Source organism: Chlorocebus sabaeus, chromosome 23, assembly GCF_047675955.1.
Source record: "Chlorocebus sabaeus isolate Y175 chromosome 23, mChlSab1.0.hap1, whole genome shotgun sequence".
Lineage (NCBI taxonomy): Eukaryota > Metazoa > Chordata > Mammalia > Primates > Cercopithecidae > Chlorocebus > Chlorocebus sabaeus.
In genome coordinates, this window is record NC_132926.1 from 13,897,033 (window position 1) to 13,920,261 (window position 23,229).

Below are 23,229 nucleotides of genomic sequence, written 5' to 3' on the forward strand. Positions count from 1 at the left end.
CAAGGGACAGAGCTAGATCCGTGTCTCTCACACACAAAAAAAAGACACTCACCAGTCTGTCTATCTTTCTCCACACAGTAGCAGCTATCATAGAACTCTGTGAAAGTAGTTGCCAGCTCATATATATAATCACAGAGAGTGTGGAGAAATAAGTCATCCAAAATCTTTTGCAGAATCTCAGGGAACCGTAAAATGCACCGGCCTAGTTTCCATTCCTTCTCATGATCCAAAAGAATCTTGGTTTCTCGAGCAGCTTTTTGGAGCATTTCTTCATCAATATTGGCCAGACGTGCAATAGACCTTAAAAAAAAAAAAAAAAAAACCATCAAGCAACCACCACCGTTCCCTTTTGTTAGGCACACTCATTCTCCACTCGAAAATATGTACTAAGAAGTGATTCATGTAAATCAGAAATTATCACCAATTGAAAAGAAGTTCCTATAAAATGAAGTATTTTATTATACGGCATACTATTAGGCAAAACTAATAACCTGATCTAAAGTATTTCATAATACTAAAAATGGAAATGTAATTATTTTAGGGGATCAGCTGACACTTCCTAGGTATTTAAACATAGAGCATCTAGGGGAGTATCGGCAAGTGCAGTTAGGGCCAGGTTTAGGGATTCTGGGATAACTTGCAATACTAAAAGAGGACATATTTCCAAAGATGCTTGTAGGTAGAAAAATAAACCTGAAAAAAACACTTTAGGCTGAGCGTGATGGCTCATGCCCATAATCCCAGCACTTTGGGAGGCTGAGGCGGGTGAATTACTTGAGATCCGGAGTTCCAGACCTGCCTGGCCAACATAGTGAAACCCTGTCTCTATTAACAATACAAAATTTAGCTGGGCATGGTGGTGAGTGCCTGTAATCCCTTCTACTGGGGAAGCTGAGGCAGGAGAATCACTCGAACCTGGGAGCTGGAAGTTGCAGTGATCCGAGATGGCGCCATTGCACGCCAGCTTGGGCAACAGAGTGAGACTCCGTCTCAAAAACAAACAAACAAGCAAGCAAGCAAACAAACAAACCACACTTTAGAAGTCAGGTGTAATGGCAGTATGTCAGTAATCTCAGTTCAGGAGGCTGAGGTGGGAGGATCATTTGAGCCCAAGACCCTGTCTCATTTCAGAAAAAAAATATATTTTTTAGTAACTAAATATGTTTTCATTTGATTCAAAATAAAACAATGCCTACCCACGATTACCTGATTCTAGTGAAGGCATACAACAAGTAAGCCGCTGTATTTCCTCTGTCATCTAGCATTTTGTCAAAGGAGAAGACGTAGTCATTCAACCGGTTATGAGAAAGGTCAGCATATTTGATACAGCCATACGCAATGGATGTCTGAGCAGCATTCAGTTCTTCTGCAGTTAAGACCTTTGGGGAAAACAAAATAGTATTTCATAGCTTACTGACTGCTGCTTTTGCCCTGGTGTCTCATAGGCATAAAACTAGGGTAGGGAACATCTAATGGTATTCTTTTATCAATGAACTTTAATAATGAACTGACACTGAGGCAGAAGGACATGGGCCAATGTACAAAGAAAATAATGAAAATATAAAACGCGTTATGCACAATGAAGAAAGTTTCTATGAGAAACTGAATTTGTAAAATGTAAAATGTCAGCATGAATACCCTTTTCCAATGTATTCAGTAGATATGAAACCAGAAGCATCAATTATTAGTTTATATCCACTTCATACTATGAACATTGTGAGGTTATAGGAAATAGAGTAACACAGAAAAATACAAACAAAAAGGGTTAAATAATTAATTGAAATCAAGGGTATATTAAGAGTAGATAAAAGAACCCATTCACTGTTTTGCTAATATTTGCTCAAGTATTCTGAAGCATTATTAGGCCACAAGTAAGTAATTAAGGATTTTTGCTTCTGCCCATGACAGAGTACCTTGCAGCAGACTAACCATTCTACCCAAAGCATCTATTTAAAACTGGGTTGAGCATATGAAACAACTGTTTGAAGTCACTAGAGAGCATCAACACAAGCAAAGTTGAAGTTCTTGAAAGAACAAAACACAGTTCCTGGAAGAATGAAACATAGGGAATGAGTCCATACTCACCTGGCTTTTTCCCTAAGGGCATTTTCGAAATCACTACATAATGGACAAGGGGGACAGAACCCAAGCAGAAAGAAGTGGTCTTACTAAGGTGAGAAGACAAGAGTTTAAGAGTATGGGGCTGCGAAAGCAGCAAGGACACAATCCCCAAAAAGAAGGAGCCACAGAGGAGTCAAAGACTCTGTGAACAAATTTCTTCCAAATGTCATACGGCTGGCATGCACAAGGCAAGACTCCAAAAAATCTATCACGAAAGAGCAAGTGGTAATTAAAGAGCTAAGCAGTGATTTTAGCAACTGTGTGACACTAGGCAGTTCTGTAGCGGCAAAATGGAAGGGTATTAGCATACACGCCATTGAAATATGGCCAGAGGGTCATATTTCAAGAGTAAGGACCTCACCCAAGTCATAAAGGTAAAATTTAAATAGTTCAGCCCTAAAGAAGCATAACGTCAATACAAACAGGGTCAAAATAATCAGATGGTATGCTGTCTGTCGGCTAGAAGGAAACTTAATGGTCTTGGAGGGAAATAACCTCAGCCAGAATCTTTGTAATTTTATCTTCATAATGCTCAGCACCCAATAACAAAGCTTTCTAAAAAAGCAAGATAAGCCAGGTATAATTGCTCATGCCTGTAATGCAGCTACTTGGAAGGCTGAGGCGGAAGGATCACTTGAGGCCAGGAGTTTGAGACCAGCCTGGACAACATAGTGAGACCCCTATCTCTTGGGAGTCTCAAGAGCAAGACGAAATAACTAAATACTAAGGAGGGGGACTACAAAGAAAGGGCTAGGAGAGAATCAAGAAAACAGAAACAAAAGAAAAAAGATAACAGCAACTTTAAAGTCTGGAATTGTTTAAGATGAAGCTACTTAAAAAATAATTATTAATGACAAAGGGGGATAATACTAACTTTACAGGGAAGAAAACTGACACTATCACCTTACCAAAGAGATCAAACTTATTAATCATGAAGCTTATCAATATTGTGCCTCCTGATATGATGAACTGATAGGAACTCTACATCTATTCTTATAAGACTGTATAACCTGGAAACAGAGTACGACTTATAAGACTGTATAACCCGGAAACAGAATTTAACAGAACAGGAGCCAATATCATACAAATCCAACTAAGTGATATTCCAAAAAAACTAACTGACCAGCAGACTTCAGAAGTGTCGAGGTCATGAAAGTCAAAGACAGACCAAGGAACTAACTACCCAGATTAAAGATAAGGAGACATGATAACTAAATGTAACATGTTATCCTGGACTGGATCTTAGGCTAGAAAAAGGACATGAGTGAGACCAACTGTGAAACCAGAATAAGGACTGCAGATTAGTTAATGGTATTATATCAATGTTAATTTCCTGATTTTGATAATCACACTATATAGCTATGAAAGATATTAGTATCTGGGGATACTAAATGAAATATATAAAATTCTTCGTACTATCTTGCAAGTTTTTTAAGTCTAAACTGTTTTAAAATGTTTAAAGAAAACTATGATTAACATGTTCAAAAAATTAAAAGGAAAAGAGTAAGAAAACTGGAAGATGAAAAGTTTCAAAAAATACCTTAAATATAGAATACCAAAATATAGTATCTGAAGCAGAAAATATCCAAAATAAAGCAAAGAGAAAAAAATGAATTAGAGCATAAGAAACACATAAGATACAAAGTTCTAACATACGTACTTGGAGTACCAAAAATAACAGAATGAGGAAAAGTAGTAGTATTTGAAGAGACATGGCCAAGAATTTTCCTAACCTGATGAAAGAACTCAACTCACAGATTTAGGAAGTTCGGCAGCCCTCCAGAGGGTAAAAAGAAAAATGACTCCCTAAACCACACTTAGGCATTTGTTAGTCAAAGTACTGAAAATAAAGCTTAAGAAAAATACTAAAAAAAGTCTGAGAAAAAGATGCATACTTTCAAAGGAGAAACAATGAAACTTAACAACTGATTTTCAAAGGAAACTATGGTAGCTGGAAGACAATGGAATATCATTTTTATTTATTTCCTTCCCCCAGCCCTACTGGTCCTCTCCAGTTCTGTGGAATGTCATCTCTAAAAATGCTGAAAGAAAACAGCTGCCAAACTAGAATTCTATACCCAATAAAAACATTGTTCAAAACTGAAGGCAACATAAAGACATTTTTGGACAAACAATTCTGAAAAGAGTCTGTCACCCCAGCAGACTTGTGTTAAAAAAATAAAGACCTTCAGATTGTGGAAAAATCATCCCAGGTGTAAGCAAAAAACTGCAGGAAAGGGCAAAAATATATAGATAAATGTAAGTACTGATTGTCTAATGCAAAAGAATAATAATCATAATGATAAATGGGCAAAAGAGTTAACAGACTCTTCACAAGAGATGATTATCTAGATGACCAATAAGCCTAAGAAAAGGCAGTCAGGCTGGGCACGGTGGCTCATGCCTATAATCCCAGCACTTTGAGAGCCTGAGGCAGGCAGATTGCTGAGTCCAGGGGTTTGAGACTCGCCTGGCCAACATGGCGAAACCTCATCTCTACAAACGATACAAAAATTAGCTTAGTGTGTTGGCATGTGCCTGTAGTCCCAGCTACTCGGGAGGCTGAGGCAGGAGAATTGCTTGAACCCGGGAGACGGAGGTTGCAGTGAACCAAGATCGTGCCACTGCACTCCAGCCTGGGTGACAGAGTGAGATTCTAGAAACAAAAGAAAAGAAAAGAAAAGAAAAGAAAAGAAAAGAAAAGAAAAGAAAAGAAAAGAAAAGAAAAGAAAAGAAAAGAAAAGAAAAGAAAAGAAAAGAAAAGAAAAGAAAAGAAAAGAAAAGAAAAGAAAAGAAAAGAAAAGAAAAGAAAAGAAAAGAAAAGAAAAGAAAAGAAAAGAAAAGAAAAGAAAAGAAAAGAAAAGAAAAGAAAAGAAAAGAAAAGAAAAGAAAAGAAAAGAAAAGAAAAGAAAAGAAAAGAAAAGAAAAGAAAAGAAAAGAAAAGAAAAGAAAAGAAAAGAAAAGAAAAGAAAAGAAAAGAAAAGAAAAGAAAAGAAAAGAAAAGAAAAGAAAAGAAAAGAAAAGAAAAGAAAAGAAAAGAAAAGAAAAGAAAAGAAAAGAAAAGAAAAGAAAAGAAAAGAAAAGAAAAGAAAAGAAAAGAAAAGAAAAGAAAAGAAAAGAAAAGAAAAGAAAAGAAAAGAAAAGAAAAGAAAAGAAAAGAAAAGAAAAGAAAAGAAAAGAAAAGAAAAGAAAAGAAAAGAAAAGAAAAGAAAAGAAAAGAAAAGAAAAGAAAAGAAAAGAAAAGAAAAGAAAAGAAAAGAAAAGAAAAGAAAAGAAAAGAAAAGAAAAGAAAAGAAAAGAAAAGAAAAGAAAAGAAAAGAAAAGAAAAGAAAAGAAAAGAAAAGAAAAGAAAAGAAAAGAGAAAAGAAAAGAAAAGAAAAAGGAAGGAAGGGAGGGAGGAGGAAAGGTAGGAGGAAAGGTAGTATCGTCAATATCATTATTCATCAGAGGAATGAAAATTTTAACCACAATAAGTCACTATGCACTCACCAGAAAAGCTAAAATAAAAAACACTGACTAAACCAATTGTGATGGTTAATATGTCAACTTGACTAGACTGAAGGGTACAAAGTATTGATCCTAGGTGTGTCTGTGAGAGTGTTGCCAAAGGAGATTAACATTTCAGTCCATGGGCTGGGAAAGGCGGACCCAACCTTAACTGGGTGGGCACCATCTAATCAGCTGCCAGTGAATATAAAGCAGGGAGAAAAACATGAAAAGAAGAGACTAGCTTAGCCTCTCAGCCTACATCTTTCTCCTGTGCTGGATGCTTCCTGCCCTCAAACATCTAACTCCAAGTTCTTCAGTTTTGGGACTCAGGCTGGCTCTCCTTGATCTTCAGCTTGCAGACAGCCTATTGTGGGACCTTGTTATCGTGTAATACTTAATAAACGTCCCTTTATATGTATCTATCCTATTCTGTCCCTCTAGAGAACCCTGACTAATACATCAATGTTGGTAAACATATGGTGCAATGAAACTCTCATATGTTAGTAGTGGGAGTATACAACAGTCACCACTTTCTCCTTGGCAATTTTTAATAAAGTTAAGCATAAGACAACCCTACAACCCAGCAATGCCATTCCTAGATATATATCCAAAAGAAAAAGCACATGTACCTCTAAAAGAGCTTGAACAACAATGTTCAAAATACCTTTGTATTCAGAACAGCCAACAACTGGAAATAATCCTAATGTCCATCAATAGGAGAATGGATAAACAAAATGTGGCACCTTCATATATCAGAATATCATGCAGCAATAAAAACAAATGAACTACAGCTGGGTGTGGTGGCTTATGCCTGTAATCTTAGCACTTTGGGAGGGCAAGGTGGGTGGATTGCTTGAGCCCAGGAGTTCCAGCCTCAGCAACATGGCAAAACCCCATCTCTACAAAAAATACAAAAATTAGCCAGGTATCGAAGTGGGTGCCTATAGTCCTAGCTACCCCGGAGGCTGAGGTAGAAGGATCACTTGAGCCCAGGAGGTCAAGGTGCGGTGAGTCATGATCTTGCCACTGCACTCCAGCCTGAGTGACAGAGTGAGACTCTGTCTCAAAAACAAAACAAAACCAAACATACAAACTACTGATGCACATGGAAAAGGGCACGTACTATGTGATTTCATTTATATGAAATTCCAGAATAAGCAAAAGTGATTTATGGTGATAGGAAAATGTCTGGGGTGATGGAAATATATCTTGTGTTCTAAGGCATATATATGTAAAAATTTATTAAGCTGTGCATTTTACCATACACATTTAAAATTAACTTAAAAAAAAAAACTAGCTGGGGTGGTTAAAAAGAGTCAAAGCAATTTTTGTCATCAGGCAGACTAATAAACAGCTAGATGACTAAATTTTCCACTTTTCTTTTTGAGACAAAGTCTTGCTCTGTCGCCCAGGCTGGAGTGCAGTGGCTTGATCTTGGCTCACTGCAACCTCTTTAAGGTTTAAGCCATTCTCCTGCCTCAGCCTCCAAAGTAGCTGGGATTACAGGCACGTGCCACCATACCCAGCTGATTTTTGTATATTTAGTAGAGACGGGGTTTCAGCATCTTGGCCAGGCTAGTCTTGAACTCCTGACCTCGTGATCCACCCGCCTCAGCCTCCCAAAGTGCTGGGATTACAGGTGTGAGCCACCACGCTGGCCTAACTTTCCACTTTTCATCTGACTGTGCCACATGTGCCTAGACCAGTGATTTAGCTGGACCATGGGGGCAGACTCCTTATGGCTTGGTGCTGTCTTGGTGATAGAGTTCTTGTGAGATCTGGTCATTTAAGTGTGTGGTACCTCCTCCCCCTACCCTCTCTCTCTTGCTCCTGCTTTAGCCATGTGAAGTGCCTGCTTTCCCTTCATCTTCCCCCATGAATAAAAGTTCCCTGAGGCCTGCCCAGAAGCCAACTGATGTTGGTGCCATGCTCCTACAGCCAGAAGAACCAAGAGCCAATTAAATCTCTTTTATAAACTACCCAGTCTCAGGTATGTATGACCTCTCCTCTACTGTTCTAAACTTAAAAAAAAAAAAAGTTCTTGTTGACTTTTCTTTTTCATTCCTCCAAATTCCACACAAACTGAACCACAGTCTTTTCTAAGGGAGCTATGAAAGGCCATCATGTGGCCTGCTCTGAAGGTTCATCAATGGCCTTGGGTGACAAGAACTGACTGCTATGACCACTCTACAAATGCTCCAAAGAAGGAGCACAGCACATGCAGACTCTGATGTGAGCTGAAGAATCAAACCCCTTCAGTCTGCAGTGTTCTCCCATCACTGGGAATTGCTGTTAAGCAGCACAAATACTAAGCTACTTTAACAAAGGAGGAAAACGCCAAGGTCTTTTTTAACTGCCAAGAACTGTATTTTCTAAATAAACGCTCAGCAATTCACAAGATAAACTTACTGTGCAATAAAGTCAGAGCAATATAAGCCTTGTCCTAGGTGGGACTGACTCCTTATAATTATCCTCAGTTCTCTCAACAAAAACAAAAATGAAAAATCACAATGCTTGATACACATTATGCCAATAAGGCTTGGGATTACCTTATCTCTTTCTTTTTCCTTCAACTTGTCCATGGATCGTTTTAGTCCTTCTCCCATAAGGTCCATGAGGCGCACTGTTTCACCCGAACGTGTTTTAAACTTTTTCCTAAAAAATGTAAAACCCCCAATCAGATTTTGAAACAGACTTTTCAACTTAGAAATCTTTGAAAATGAAGGTTTGAGAGACCTGACCACAAACTTCAACATATGTTTCAAATCTCTAAGGTATATGTTGCCCCTGAGAACTATTAAGAGAGGGTTGATGCCAATGTTAACAATGCCTTATGCCAGTTATCAAGCAAGGAGAGTACTAAATGAAACACTGTGCTTTCAAGTGCTTTTCATCGCTAGCCCTCAACTCAAAGCATCCAATGCTCTAGCCCTCAACAGCTCTCTCTACATATTTACCTTCAATAAATTTCCTAACAGAGAAAGAAGATATTTGTTCATTTGTTCACTTTCTCGGAATACAAAGTTTGGCTTAGATGTTTCACCTTTTTAGAAAAATTACTAATCAAAATATATGTTTCTAGAATTGCTGGGAAAGTCAGGAAATTCTTTGATGAACTCTCACTTGAATTTCTCTGTATACTAATCCCTCTTGTTCAGTGGTAACCAAGCCTTGATTCATACCAGAATCGTCTGGCAAGGTTTAAAAAAGATGTTTGGGCAGTCAGTTGCTTGCTTGCTTCATTCACTCATTTACTTATTTTTAGAGACAGGGTCTTGCTCTGTTACCCAGGCTGGAGTGAAGTAATATGATCACAGCTCACTGTAACCTTGAACTCCTAGGATTAAGTAATCCTTCTACCTTACCCTGCCAAGTAGCTAATTCTATAGGTGCGAGCCACCACACCTGGTTAATTTTTTAATTTTTATTTTTTGTAGAGATGGTGTCTTCTCGCTATGCTGCCCAGGCTCCTATCAAACTCCTGGTCTCAAGTGATCCTCCCACCTCAGCCTCCCAAAGTGTTGGAATTACAGGCCGGAGACACTGCACCTGGCCCAGTTGCTTTAAAAAAAAAAAAAAGAAAAGAAAAGAAAAAAAAAAGAAAAAACCCCAGGATGCTAGGGTCCTGTTCAGATCTACTGCAATCAGAATCACTATGGATATGGCAAAAGGACTAATAAGCACTGCCCTGGGCAGCTGCTGTTAAAAAAGCATTTTGAGAAAATTGAATTTTACCTATTAAACAAAAAAGTTTACATAACACCAAGGATATAATATCATTTTCCTTTTTTTTGGGGGGGGGGGGTTAAAAAATCCCTCAAAAATTAACAATGAAGCATGCTTTTCTAACACAAAGAGTACCAAAATGAATGTGCTACTTTCTGTTATAAGTTTTATTTCCAGAGCTTGCCTAAGCAAGAATCTACTTGCCCTGTAAAATTCTGCTTATACAGAATTAAAACTCCTTTATTATCCCACAAATGCACTATACATTTCCATAGCTTTATCCCATACACTCAAGTGTCCAACTTTCAAATTTCTGATAAAATGAAACTCATGATGAAGACCAGTTCAAAATGCTAAAGAAAACCTTCCTTAATGTTTCTACTTTGCAATTACTGTTCCTTTCAGTTACTCCCTACCTGTGCCTGCCCTGAATTTTTGTTTTTGTGTTGGTCTGTTCTCACTAGTGGCTCTACAATAAGGGATGCATATCTGAATACCAAGAGAGCTTTAAAAAAAAAACACAGATGACTAATACCCACTTTAGACCTAATAAGTCAGCAACTCCCACCGCGGGCCTTGCATGTGTATTTTCACAAGCTCCACAGGAAACTGTTCTGCTCTAGATGATAGCCTCCTTCAGAGAGGAGGTCATGTTCTGCGTATCTGTGTGTACACACTGTGCAGCATCCAACCAATACCATGCACAGCACATACTCAATAAACAGATGTACAAGGAATAGCAGGAAGATGATGAAATAAAATTATCACTCAAAAAATTAAAACACAAAATTGTCATTTAAAAATAGCAGAATCTCTAAGCATTAAAAAAACTAACAAACCTTTTTTTAAGTCCCATCCCCCTCTGTGAGCATTTTTTTTTTTTTGAGGCGGAGTCTCGCTCTGTCTCCCAGGCTGGAGTGCAGTGGCACAATCTCAGCTCACTGCAAGCTCCGCCTCCCGGGTTCACACCATTCTCCTGCCTCAGCCTCCCAAGTAGCTGGGACTACAGGCGCCCGCCACCATGCCCGGCTAATTTTCTGTATTTTTAGTGAGACGAGGTTTCACCATGTTAGCCAGGATGGTCTCGATCTCCTGACCTTGTGGTCTGCCTGCCTCAGCTGGGATTACGGGAGTGAGCCACCATGCCAGGCCCTCTATGAGCATTTTGAGATAAATATTTAAAATATGGTAAGTTGTCACTGGTGAACTATCATTTAAATTACCCTTAAAAAAAAAATGGGCTGGACGTGGTGGTTCATGTCTATAATCCCAGCACTTTGGGAGATCGAGATAGGAGGTTACTTGAGCCCAGTGAGACCAGACTGGGCAACAAAGTGAGACCCTGTCTCTACAAAAAATGGAAAAAATTAGCAGAGTGCAGTGGTGCACACCTATAGTCTCAGCTACTCGGAAGGCTGAGGCAGGAGGATCATGTAAACCTGGAAGTTGAGGCTGCAGTGAGCTGTGATCATGCCACTGCACTCCAGCCTAGGTGACAAAGTGAGACCCTATCTCAAAACCAAACAAAACAAATTTGTTTCTTTTGAGATGGAGTCTCGTCCTGTCACCCAGGCTGGAGCGCAATGGTGTGATCTTGGCTTACTGCAACCTCTGCCTCCCAGGTTCAAAGCATTCTCCTACCTCAGCCTCTGGAGTAGCTGGGACTATAGGCGCCTGCCACCATGCCCAACTAATTTTTGTATTTTTAGTAGAGACAGGGTTTCAGTATGTTGGCCAGGCTGGTCTCAACTCCTGACTTCATGATCCACCTGCCTCAGCCTCCCAAAGTGCTGGGATTACAGGTGTGAGCGAGCCACTGCGCCTGGCCCAAAATTTAAAAAAAAAAAAAAAAAAAAAAAAAAAGGGATAGGATGCTGTAATTACATGATGCTGAGTGCAGAAAAATTTTAAAAATTATCAAGAATCCTGTGGCTATTATATGACAAATGAATTAAATGCCATATGAGCACTAGTGAGTAATTTGAAGCAAGTGTCAGAATATCATCTACATGTCCAAAAAGCCAACCATTAAGAAACTAAGATACTGTTAAGTAATGTTCAACTTACTGGTTTGTTATAAAAAAACTTTATGTCCATAAACACTATAACAAGGACTTAGTGTCTTCTTTGTTGTTCTTTTTGTTTTTGAGACAGAGTCTCACTCTGTCACCCAGGCTGGAGCCCAGTGATGTGATCTCACCTCACTGTAATTTCCAGGTCTGACGCTCAAGTAATCCTCAGCTGGGATTACAGGTGCATGCCACTATGCCCAGCTAAGTTTCCTTTCTTTTTTTTTTTTGTGGCAGATATGGGGTTTCACCATGTTGCCCAGATTGGTCTTCAACTCCTAGGTTCACGCAATCCTCCAGCATTGGCCTCCTAAAGTGCTGGAATTACAGGCATGAGAGCCACTGTACCCAGGCCTTAGTGTCTTTTGATTTCAAAAAAGTGCAGATCCGCGGAGAAGTAACACAATTAGAAAATGTTGTTTCCAACGAGGTCTTTGAGCTCCACATAATCTGTATCTAAGATAATACCTTAACACATCTAATCTGTCTTTCACATGTTCAATTAGGGCTTTTGTACATTGGCTGGCCAAACATCTTGAGCTATTTCACATGGTTTTTAGAAGCATTACCACCTTTGTAGGATGGAAATATTTAGGCTTTGTCACCAAATCGAAGATGCCACAGATTTTTGGTAAGTGATCCTAAGATACCAGTGAATACCAGAGGTTAAAATATGAAAAATGCTGTGCCTCTGAATTGAGGACTACTGCATCGAAACAGTTTGTATTTACCTTTTTATTTTACAAATATTGAGAATATTAAAAAATTAGAAAATAGAAAAGCTGAAAGTATATTAATATATAGTTCTCAATAAACAATATTTTTGGAGAGAACATAAAAACAAAACCAGTGACTCTTAAAACTTAATTGGAATCTCAATAACTTACACCTTTTGCATATGTTCAACTTTGAAGGAAAAAACAAAAACATTTATGAAATGCATAAGCTATACTGTTAAATAGTGTCTGAAATCTGAGCAAGTACAGTAATAGATTTTATAATTTAGATTTGTGGGAGAGGAAACCCCTTATATATAATCTATTAGGTCTACAGTCTGGTTTTCACTAAACTTTGTACATACTATCTACCTAAAAGGCTACGTTCTCCGGCAGTGATGCTATAGATACAAAATCACTCAGCTGGATTTACACCATTATAGCTTATGTGGACTAAAGAAAACTGTGGACTTTCTTATTTCTAATATGGTATCAGATGAAAAGTAGCCTCTTCCAAGTAAATGTGGGGACCAAGTATATCATTACCATCTTCAGATTTTCCAGACTTACTTGTCTTCCCCTAGCACCACACCAAATCCAGCATGGAAGACTCGAGTTACTTTAGGGTCATACCAACCAATCATTTGAGCAGCAGCAAATATTGTCTGGAAGTGCACAGACTACAAATCAACAGAAACGGAAAGTTACTTGCTAGTCTTCTTTAAGAAAAAAAAAGACTTAAGGTGCTTTTGCTTAGGAATAGATCTGTAAAATTCAAATCGCTCATAAATCTTGTGAGACAAGTGTTATTATAAAACCTCTTCTTTTATTCCCTATATATGAGAAACACTAAGAGCAACACTGTTATATTTTCTACTATGTTCAAACGTTTTTAAAAGCAACTGAATGAAGAACAGGGTCACGTCCAGAAACTTCAATTACATTTTAGGTCTCACAACAACCCTACTGATAGGAACAATTGCTGAGGTTCAGAGGAGTAACAACCTTCTCCAGTTTGTGGCGGCAAGCTGGAAAACTAGGAAGTGTCCAGTTTGGCTGGGTCCAAACCCTTTCTTTCTTTCTTTCTTTTTTTTTTTGAGACAGAGTCTTGCTCTGTCGCCCAGGCAGGAGTGCAGTGGCCGGATCTCAGCTCACTGCAAGCTCCGCCTCCCGGGTTTACGCCATTCTCCTGCCTCAGCCTCCCGAGTAGCTGGGACTACAGGCGCCCGCCACCTCGCCCGGCTAGTTTTTTCTTTTTGTATTTTTAAGTAGAGACGGGGTTTCACCGTGTTAGCCAGGATGGTCTCGATCTCCTGACCTCGTGATCCGCCCATCTCGGCCTCCCAAAGTGCTGGGATTACAGGCTTGAGCCACTGCGCCTGGCCCAAACCCTTTCTTTCTTCTATGCTATATTGATGTCCTGAATCTTAGTCTTTGGGGAAAATTTACAGTCATCCAGTGTCAAATGTCACCAACCTCACCATACTATCTTACCTTCAATCAGACAATGTAAAACACATACAAATCTACAAAATCTACAAACTCACTTGTCCACTGTCCACCACATAGATAACCATATCTGCTTTTTCCTCAGATAGTCTTTGTTTAATAGCAGCCAGGTCAGATGTATCATAGGTATAACCTCCATCTGATTTTACTATGGTTAATGGTATGGAACACCCTGGGACAAATACAATCTTTCTGCCATCATCCACCTGCACAAATCCTAGGGGGCAAAAAAAAACTTCATTAATAAAGTTAAAAGAACCCTGAAGGAAAATGAAGGCTTACTCATTCTACTATATAAATATTTAGTTATTCTAAGAATATTTTAAAATGTATTTATTAGAGAGCTAAAGAAATCACATATTTTTTTCCTCACCATGATCTATTACAAGCCTTGGAAAAGGTTAACCATCAAGGTTGCCTGGACACTCAGGGTGCTATCAGAACACAGGTCAGATGTTCTGGCAGTTTTCCAGACTTACACTAAACTTGGCTCCCAAATGCTTTTTTTTTTGGACAAACAGTCTTGCTACATTGCCCAGGTCAGTCTCAAATTCCTGGGTTCAAGTGATTCTCCTGCTTGTGCCTCCTCAGGTACTGGGATTACAAAGGTGTCAGCCACCATGCCTGGCCTCCCAAACTCTTTAGTTGGAGCCCATCAGCTCGGTAGGTCCAGAACATGAAAACTCTGTGCTTTGCTTTTAAGCTGGAGCCATAACCTTCCTCTTGGAGAAAGATGCAATTCTTATACTGATCTCTAACAATGTGCTGAATAGTAGTTGACACTGTTTCAAGGTCCACAAAACAAACATGGCAAGATTTGGCATTTGGAATGAGAAGTAGGAAGAAAAATTAAATCCATGTTCATACACTCACGATGAAAAAGACAAAATTCTTGGATGCAAGAAGGTAAAGGAAGAACGTAACAGTAGCAGCTATATAAGAGTGCTACTATGTGCCAAGTACTATGCTAAGTCCTTAAATTTAACCTTCAAAATAACCCTATGTAGTAAATAACTCCCTGCTTTCTTACAGTTCAGAAAACTGAAGCTTGGTAATGTAAAGGCAGTATAAAATAGTAGTTAAAAACATGAGCTTTGAAGCCAGACTGGCTAGGTTTGAATCTCAGACATATAACTTATTAGCTATGTGACCCTGGGAAGCTACTAACTTCTCTGTGCCTATTTTCTCATAAAATAAACATTTTAAAAATTGCATTTATTTATTATTTTGAGACAGGGTCTTGCTCTACCATCCAGGCTGGAATGCAGTGGTGTGAACATGTTCACTGTGACCTAGATCTCCTGGGCTCAAGCAATCCTCCTGCCTCAGCCTCTCGTGAAGCTGTGACCATAGGAATGCACGATCACACCTGGCTTTTTTTTTTTTTTTTTTTTTGAGATGGAATCTCACTCTGTCGCCAGGCTGGAGTGCAGTGGCGCGATCTTGGCTCACTGCACTCTCCACCTCCCGGGTTCAAGCGATTCCCCTGCCTCAACCTTCCGAGTAGCTGGGACTATAGGTGCATGTCACACCAGCTAATTTTTTGTATTTTAGTAGAGATGGGGTTTCACCATGTTGGTCAGGATGGTCTTGATCTCCTGTCCTCGTGATTCTCTCGCCTTGGCCTCCTAAAGCGCTGGGATTACAGCTGTGAGCCACCACGTCCAGCCTCGCCTGGCTAATTTTTTAATTTGTATAGAGAGGGTCTCACACCTTGTTGCCCAGGCTGGCCTTAAACTCCTGGGCTCAAGTGATTCTCTTACCTCAGCCTCCCAAAGTGCTGAGATTACAGTCACGAGCTACTGTGCTTGACCTCTCTCTCTCTCATTGTTCTTTTTTTTTTTCAGAGACAGAGCCCCATTCCGTTGCCCAGGCTGTAGTGCAGTGGTGTAAGCATAGCTCACTGTAACCTCAAATGCCTGGGCTCAAGCATAGTTAGAACTACAGGCATGCATCACCACGCCCAACTATTTCTTTTGTTAATTTTTTGGTAGAGAAAGGGTCCTGCTATGTTGCCCAGGCTGGTCTCAAACTCCTGGCCTCAAGAGGTCCTCCTGCCTCAGCCTCTCCAATTGCTGTGATTACACGCATGAGCCACTGTACCCGGCCAAAATTTTATCATCTTAAAAAGTATGGTCCCTAGGCCCTAGACTGTGATTAAAATACTACTTCCATTCAAGGAAACAGGCTTCCATAGAGATATGGTTGATTTCAGGTCTGAGGCAGGAAATGTACAAAATGGGCCTGGAATATTGTACACCAGAAAGCAATTAAGTAACTACCAAAGGGGTTGAAAAAAAACAAAACCACAACAAAAAATATGAAGTTACTTAGCCAAAATGGGACAATTTGAGCATTACAAAAATTATAAAGACAACTGATTGAAAAATATAAAACACATTAAAAGCCCACCCAATAAGGTTAAAATCAAACAACTCACTTTGAGATGCTAAGAAACAAACCTATTATTCTGCAATTGATGAAGAAGAAGAAAAAAGCACTTCTACTACCCTACCTGTCTTATATGAATTATACCTGAGGATAACCAAAATAATTTGTAACGAAGTTCAGCATAAGAGAATCCCAAGTAACAAATGGAGAAAGAATGACAGAATACTACCATTTCCTAACCTCCAATGAAGTGATGGATCAAAGTCAGGGTTATAAACAGCTAATAAAACCGGCCGGGCGCGGTGGCTCAAACCTGTAATCCCAGCACTTTGGGAGGCCGAGACGGGCGGATCATGAGGTCAAGAGATCAAGACCATCCTGGTTAACACGGTGAAACCCCGTCTCTACTAAAAAAAAAAAAATACAAAAAACTAGCCAGGCGTGGTGGCGGGCGCCTGTAGTCCCAGCTACTCGGGAGGCTGAGGCTGGAGAATGGCGTGAACCCGGGAGGCGGAGCTTGCAGTGAGCTGAGATCCGGCCACTGCACTCCAGCCTGGGCAACAGAGCTACACTCCGCCTCAAAAAATAAATAAATAAATAAATAAATAAATAAATAAATAAACAGCTAATAAAACCAATACAGAAGTCTAATGAGGAAATTTCTGGACAGATCCAGCTGACAATACTTGAACTCACTAATCAATCTTAATATGACAAAAAGACAACCAGACACCACCTCATTGCCTGCATTCTTGCAACTAAAAGAAAACAACAAAAAAAGGAATAAAACATAAATCAGAATCTAATGAAGCCTCTTTAGAGAAACACATACAAGGAATTATGCTAAACAGTTCCATATGGGAAATTCTTTAGGACAAATGGCCCAGTTTCTTCAACAATGAAATAAATTTAAAAAGAGGGAGAAACCTCAGAGTTATAGAACTTAAGATACATATCAAACAAATGCTATATGCAGACTTTGAAAAAAATGATTTAAAAAAAAAATCATGAATCCAACATTTTGGGAGGCTGAGGCGGGTGGATCACTGAGGTCAGGAGTTCAAGACCAGCCCAGCCAACATGGTGTAACCCCATCTCCATTAAAAACACAAAAATTGGCTGGGTATGGTGGTGCACGCATGTAATTCCAGCTACATAGAAGGCTGAGGCTGGAGAACTGCTTGAACCCAGGAGGCGGAGGTTGCAGTCAGCTGAGATCACTCCACTACACTCTAGCCTGGGTGACAGAGTAAGACTCTGTTTAAAAAAAAAAAAAAAATTCATGAATCAACTTGGGAAATTTGAACTCTATTTGATCGTATTAAGAAATTATTATTGACTGGGTATGGTAGTTCATGCCTATAATCCCAGCACTCGGAAGGGCACCGTGGATCATTTGGGGCTAAGAGTTCCATACCATCCTAGGCAACATAGCAAGACTGTTAAAAAAAAAAAAAAAAAAAAAAAAAAAAAAAAAAAAAAAAAAAAAAATTATATATATATATTTCTTGTCAATAATGATCTTGTGGTTTTAGGGCAGAAAGAAGGGCCTGTTCTTTCAGAGACATATACCAAAGTCATTATACATGGAATGATATGATGGAAGCAGTGTGAGAAGGTGTAGATACAATAAGGTTGGTCAGTACCCATAATTGTTGAAATTGGATGATAAGTACGTGAAGCTGGCATTACTATAAATTCTATCCACTTTTGCCTATGTTTGAAAATTTCCATAATAAAAAGTTAAAAGAAGAGTTCTTACCTCTATCTTCAAATTCCTTTACAATATCATTCATCCTATCTTGATAGAAGGATTCCCCTCTCTCTATTAAAGAGACGTCCAATGCATCATAGATTTTATTAAACTCTAAGGAAAAAAATAAAATGCCACCAAATAAAATGCATAAGAATTTTTTAAAAACAGGAAACATGCATCTTATATTGAAATAAATTTATTAATAAATGTATTAAAAGGAAATTACATAAATGTATGATATACAACATTATATACATGCTGTCATTTTGAAAAAAGGGAAAGAATATGGTAAGATACACATCAAAATATTAACAATCGTGGGACTATAAATAATTTTATTTTTCTCCTGTCTACATTTACTTTCTTTTTATTATTTTTTGAGACAGGAGTTTTGCTCTGTCACCCAGGCTGGAGCACAGTGGCGCAATCTCAGCTCACTGCAACCTCTGCCTCCCGGGTTCAAGTGATTCTCCTGCCTCAGTCCCCTGAGTAGCGGAGACTACAGGCGTGTGCCACCACGCCCAGCTAATTTTTGTATTTTTGGTAGAGACGGGGTTTCACCATGTTGACCAGGCTGGTCTTGAACTCCTGACCTCAGGTGATCCACCCGCCTCGGCCTCTCAGAGTGCTAGGATTATAGGTGTGAGCCACTGCGCCCAGCCTACATTTACTTTTTTATATAAGGAACATGTCCTTCTTGTATAACTTTTTAAAAATTAATTCTTAAAAAAAATCTTCCTATCTAGTGATCAAATATTTACTGAATTTTCTTGTGGTTTCTCCTGATTTAAACCACTTACCTGTCTATGTAGCAATACATCAGTGACGTAGTATTAATTATTGTAATTATAAAACATTTTATTACCTAGTGCTGCAAGCCAGTCATCATTAGTCGTCTTTTTCAAAGATTTACTGATTGTTCTTTACCCATTTACTCTTCAAAGAAACCTTTAAAACTATTATGTCAAGTTAGAAAACTTGAGATTGACTTAAAACCATAAATAAATGTGGAGACGGAGGGAGATGGGCACGGCACTCTATCTGAACATTCCATTACATCTCAGTGTGTACTTCTCATCATTTTGGTCCTATACATTTCTGAATAAATTCATTCCTAAGTGCTCCTGTTTTATAGGTTTTGTTGCTACTATGAATAAGATTTCTTTTTATTTTCCACTTTATTTTCTAATTAATTTTTGTTGACTTCTAAGAAAGTTAAAATTTGAACCTGCCTGTTTTATGGCAGGGTCAAAATTTATTAGTTGTTTCAGAAATACATTTAAGAAAAAATCCATTTGCCTGTCCTCATAAGGTTAAAATATCATTCAGAGTCAAATCAAAATGAAGACTCAAGGAAATGATATACATAGTATTTGCTGGATGAAGGAACAAAGCCCAGAAACTCACCTTGGCGGGAGACATCACAGATAAGCTTCCAAGCTTTTGTAATATCTGGGTTTTTACCCTGGAGCAGAACTACACACTGATATGCTCGCTTCTTAAATTCCTCCTCAGTATCAAACCTCTTCTTAGATTCCTGTGTGTATATATATTTTAAAAAGAAAGGTTTGTAAAAAGATCTAATCCTGTATTTCTAGAAAAAGAACTTACACATTTCTATTTTTTTTTTTTTTTTAATTTTTTTTTTTTTTTTGAGACGGAGTCTCGCTCTGTCGCCCAGGCTGGAGTGCAGTGGCGCAATCTCGGCTCACTGCAAGCTCCGCCTCCCGGGTTCATGCCATTCTCCTACCTCAGCCTCCCGAGTAGCTGGGACTACAGGCGCCCGCCACTGCGCCCGGCTAATTTTTTTCTATTTTTTAGTAGAGACGGGGTTTCACCATGGTCTCGATCTCCTGACCTTGTGATCCGCCCGCCTCGGCCTCCCAAAGTGCTGGGATTACAGGCGTGAGCCACCGCGCCCGGCCAGAACTTACACATTTCTAAACAAACACAGTGAGAAACTACAAACTCAGAACACCAGAACAAGTGCTCTCCCTCAATAGTTGCCAATACTGTTACAAATGAACATGCCAAAGAACTCTGAAATCATTTCTCTTGAAAAGTACAAAAATCTCACCACAGTTTTCCTTACACTTTTCCAATTCACAAAAGTCTACTTCAGCTAATACTTTTGTGTTCAAGAAGAGTTAGTACAGAATAGCTAACAGGTAGGACTGAATTTTCTGTGTTCCAATCTCCATTTCGGATGTGGTCCTGAATGAATTTTTTTTTTTCTTTTTTTTTGAGACAGAGTCTCACTCTGTCTCCCAGGCTGGAGTGGACTGGAGTGGCATGATTTCAGCTCACTGCAACCTCCGTGTCCCGGGTTCAAGTGATTTTCATGCCTCAGTCCCCAAATAGCTGGGATTATAGGCACACGCCATCACACTCAGCTAATTTGTGTATTGTTAGTAGAGACAGGATTTCATCATGTTGGCCAGGCTGGTCTTCAACTCCTGACCTCAAGTGATCTGCTCACCTGGGCCTCCCAAAGTGCTGGGATTACAGGTGTGAGCCACCGTGCCCGGCCAACTTACTATTTTTTTTAACTAAAAAGAAAGTTGCTTTCATTGTTTTATTTCTATTTTGAAAGCAATACTTACTTAAAGATAATTAATCTCACCTCAAATTAACCGGTGTTAACATTTAGTGAACAAATCTAGATATTTATTTGCAAATACATATATATGTTTTATCAAAAATTGGAAATGGCTTTTCTTTACTGTGGTTTGTAAATTTCAGCAATTTATTTATACAAACAATTTCTTGCATTAATAGATATGCTGCATTATATTCAAAGTACAGAACTCCAAAAGATGTTTATATTACTTTTCCAGTCTCATACCAGTAAATATTTAGCTTATTTTCAACAGAAAACATTTACCAAAAGTAAAACGAAGCAAACAAAAACAAAATCCCCACAAATGTTTGCTTTTTAATACAGGAATCCTATTTTTGAAAGGTTCTCCATCATAAAGAAAATGCCTAAGAATTTAAACTAACAGAAAACATGCATCTCACATTAAAATAAATTTATTAATCAAAATATTTGAGAGGAAATTATGATCTTTATGATCCTTCTACCATAAGGAATTTTTTTTTTTTTTTTTAAGACAGGGTCTCACTCTGTCACTGAGGCTGGAATGCAATAGTAAGTTCACAGCTCAATGCAGCCTTAACCTTGCCAGGCTTGGGTGATTCTCCCACCTCTGCCTCCCGAGTAGCTGGAATTATAGGAGTGTGCCTGGCTAATTTTTTTGTATTTTATGTAGAGACAGGGTCTCTCCACGTTGTCCAGGCTGGTCTTGAACTCCTGGACTCAAGCGATCTGCCTGCCTTGGCCTCCCAAAGTGCTAGGATTACAGGCATGAGCCACTGCACCTGGCCCATAGGGAAATTTTTTTAAAACATTTTTTATTTTTAATTTTTGAAGAAATAATTTTTTTTGAGACAGGCTCTCGCTCTGTTGCCCAGGCTGTATAGTGCAATGGTGTTATCACAGCTCACTGCAGCCTTGACCTCCCTGGGCTCAGGTGATACTCACTCCCACCTTAGCCTCCCAAATAGCTGAGACTACAGATGTATGCCAACACGCCTGGCTAACTTTTGTATTTTTTGTAGAGATGAGGTTTTGCCATGTTGCCCAGACTGGCCTCAAACTCCTAGGCTCAAGCATTTTGCCCAGCTTGGCCTCTCAAAATGTTGGGATTACAGGTGTGAGCCACTGAACCCAGCCAGGAACTAATTTTTAAAAAGGAAAAAAATCCATGTGTACAAAGCTATTTACTGAATAAAAACATCTTCAAAATAGAAAAAAATTCGCCGGGCGTGGTGGCTCAAGCCTGTAATCCCAGCACTTTCGGAGGTCGAGACGGGCGGATCACGAGGTCAGGAGATCGAGACCATCCTGGCTAACACGGTGAAACCCCGTCTCTACTAAAAAATACAAAAAATTAGCCGGGCGAGGTGGCGGGCGCCTGTAGTCCCAGCTACTCGGGAGGCTGAGGCAGGAGAATGGCGTGAACCCGGGAGGCGGAGCTTACAGTGAGCTGAGATCCGGTCACTGCACTCCAGCCTGGGCGACAGAGAGAGACTCTGCCTCAAAAAAAAAATAAAATAGGCCGGGCGCGGTGGCTCAAGCCTGTAATCCCAGCACTTTGGGAGGCCGAACGGGCGGATCACGAGGTCAGGAGATCAAGACCATCCTGGCTAACCCGGTGAAACCCCGTCTCTACTAAAAAACACAAAAATCTAGCCGGGCGAGGTGGCGGGCGCCTGTAGTCCCAGCTACTCGGGAGGCTGAGGCAGGAGAATGGCGTGAACCCGGGAGGCGGAGCTTGCAGTGAGCTGAGATCCGGCCACTGCACTCCAGCCTGGGCGACAGAGCGAAACTCCGCCTCAAAAAATAAATAAATAAATAAATAAATAAATAAATAAATAAATAAAATAAAATAAAATAGAAAAAAATTCAATAAGGGATTAATGTAAACATTGGTACACTGATCCAACAAAATATGCAGTCATAAAGTAACACACAAAGTTTGCAATATTAAACATAATCTAAAAACTATGTTAAAATCATAAATGATTAATACATGTTGATATATAGGTAAGTCAAGAAGTCAAAGAAAGTTGATCACGTTGGGCATTTTAAAATTATGAGCCGGGCGTGGTGGCTCAAGCCTGTAATCCCAGCACTTTGGGAGGCCGAGGTGGGTGGATCACGAGGTCAGGAGATCGAGACCATCCTGGCTAACACCGTGAAACCCCGTCTCTACTAAAAATACAAAAAACTAGCCGGGCGAGGTGGCGGGCGCCTGTAGTCCCAGCTACTCGGAGGCTGAGGCAGGAGAATGGCGTAAAACCCGGGAGGCGGAGCTTGCAGTGAGCCGAGATCGCGCCACTGCACTCCAGCCTGGGTGACACAGCGAGACTCTGTCTCAAAAAAAAAAATAAATAAATAAAATTATGGATGATGCGAAAATTTGTCTTTAAAATTGTTTTTTACATACATTTAATAATATCAAAATACATAAAATTAAACATCAAAAAATTTTAAGTGCTATAATGTATTCTGATTAATGAACCCCTAAATTCAATGTGGTAGAATTCATTTTTTTAACTTTTATTTTTTAATATAATTTTATTTATTTATTTATTTATTTATTTATTTTTTTTTTTTTTTTGAGACGGAGTCTTGCTCTGTAGCCCGGGCTGGACTGCAGTGGCCAGATCTCAGCTCACTGCAAGCTTCGCCTCCCGGGTTTATGCCATTCTCCTGCCTCAGCCTCCCGAGTAGCTGGGACTACAGGCGCCCGCCACCTCGCCCGGCTAGTTTTTTGTATTTTTAGTAGAGACGGGGTTTCACCGTGTTAGCCAGGATGGTCTCGATCTCCTGACCTCGTGATCCGCCCGTCTCGGCCTCCCAAAGTGCTGGGATTACAGGCTTGAG

General features: G+C 39.4%; 2 protein-coding genes across 7 annotated transcripts in view; one reads left to right on the forward strand and one right to left on the reverse strand.

Moving 5' to 3' along the window:
* Positions 1–23,229, forward strand: part of PANK3 (pantothenate kinase 3) — a 92,026-nt gene that overhangs the window by 64,443 nt on the left and 4,354 nt on the right. For 3 of the 6 annotated variants that reach the window (XR_012090787.1, XR_012090786.1, XR_012090789.1), the window contains 2 exons: positions 7,450–7,600; positions 9,048–9,384. The exons of 1 other annotated variant lie outside the window; for it this stretch is intronic. The gene's annotated coding sequence lies outside the window, so the exon portion shown is untranslated. Of the gene's footprint in view, positions 1–7,449; positions 7,601–7,703; positions 8,046–9,047; positions 9,385–23,229 lie in introns of those variants that run through there. 2 more of the 6 variants (XR_012090788.1, XR_012090791.1) reach the window with 2 other exon arrangements.
* Positions 1–23,229, reverse strand: part of RARS1 (arginyl-tRNA synthetase 1) — a 36,867-nt gene that overhangs the window by 1,162 nt on the left and 12,476 nt on the right. Inside the window, exons 8-14 of the mRNA XM_008015256.3 lie at positions 19,185–19,314; positions 17,784–17,888; positions 13,669–13,847; positions 12,692–12,801; positions 8,160–8,265; positions 1,207–1,379; positions 53–300 (exon numbers count right to left, since the gene is read on the reverse strand). Coding sequence (XP_008013447.1) covers positions 53–300; positions 1,207–1,379; positions 8,160–8,265; positions 12,692–12,801; positions 13,669–13,847; positions 17,784–17,888; positions 19,185–19,314 — 1,051 coding nt within the window. The remainder of the gene's footprint in view (positions 1–52; positions 301–1,206; positions 1,380–8,159; positions 8,266–12,691; positions 12,802–13,668; positions 13,848–17,783; positions 17,889–19,184; positions 19,315–23,229) is intronic.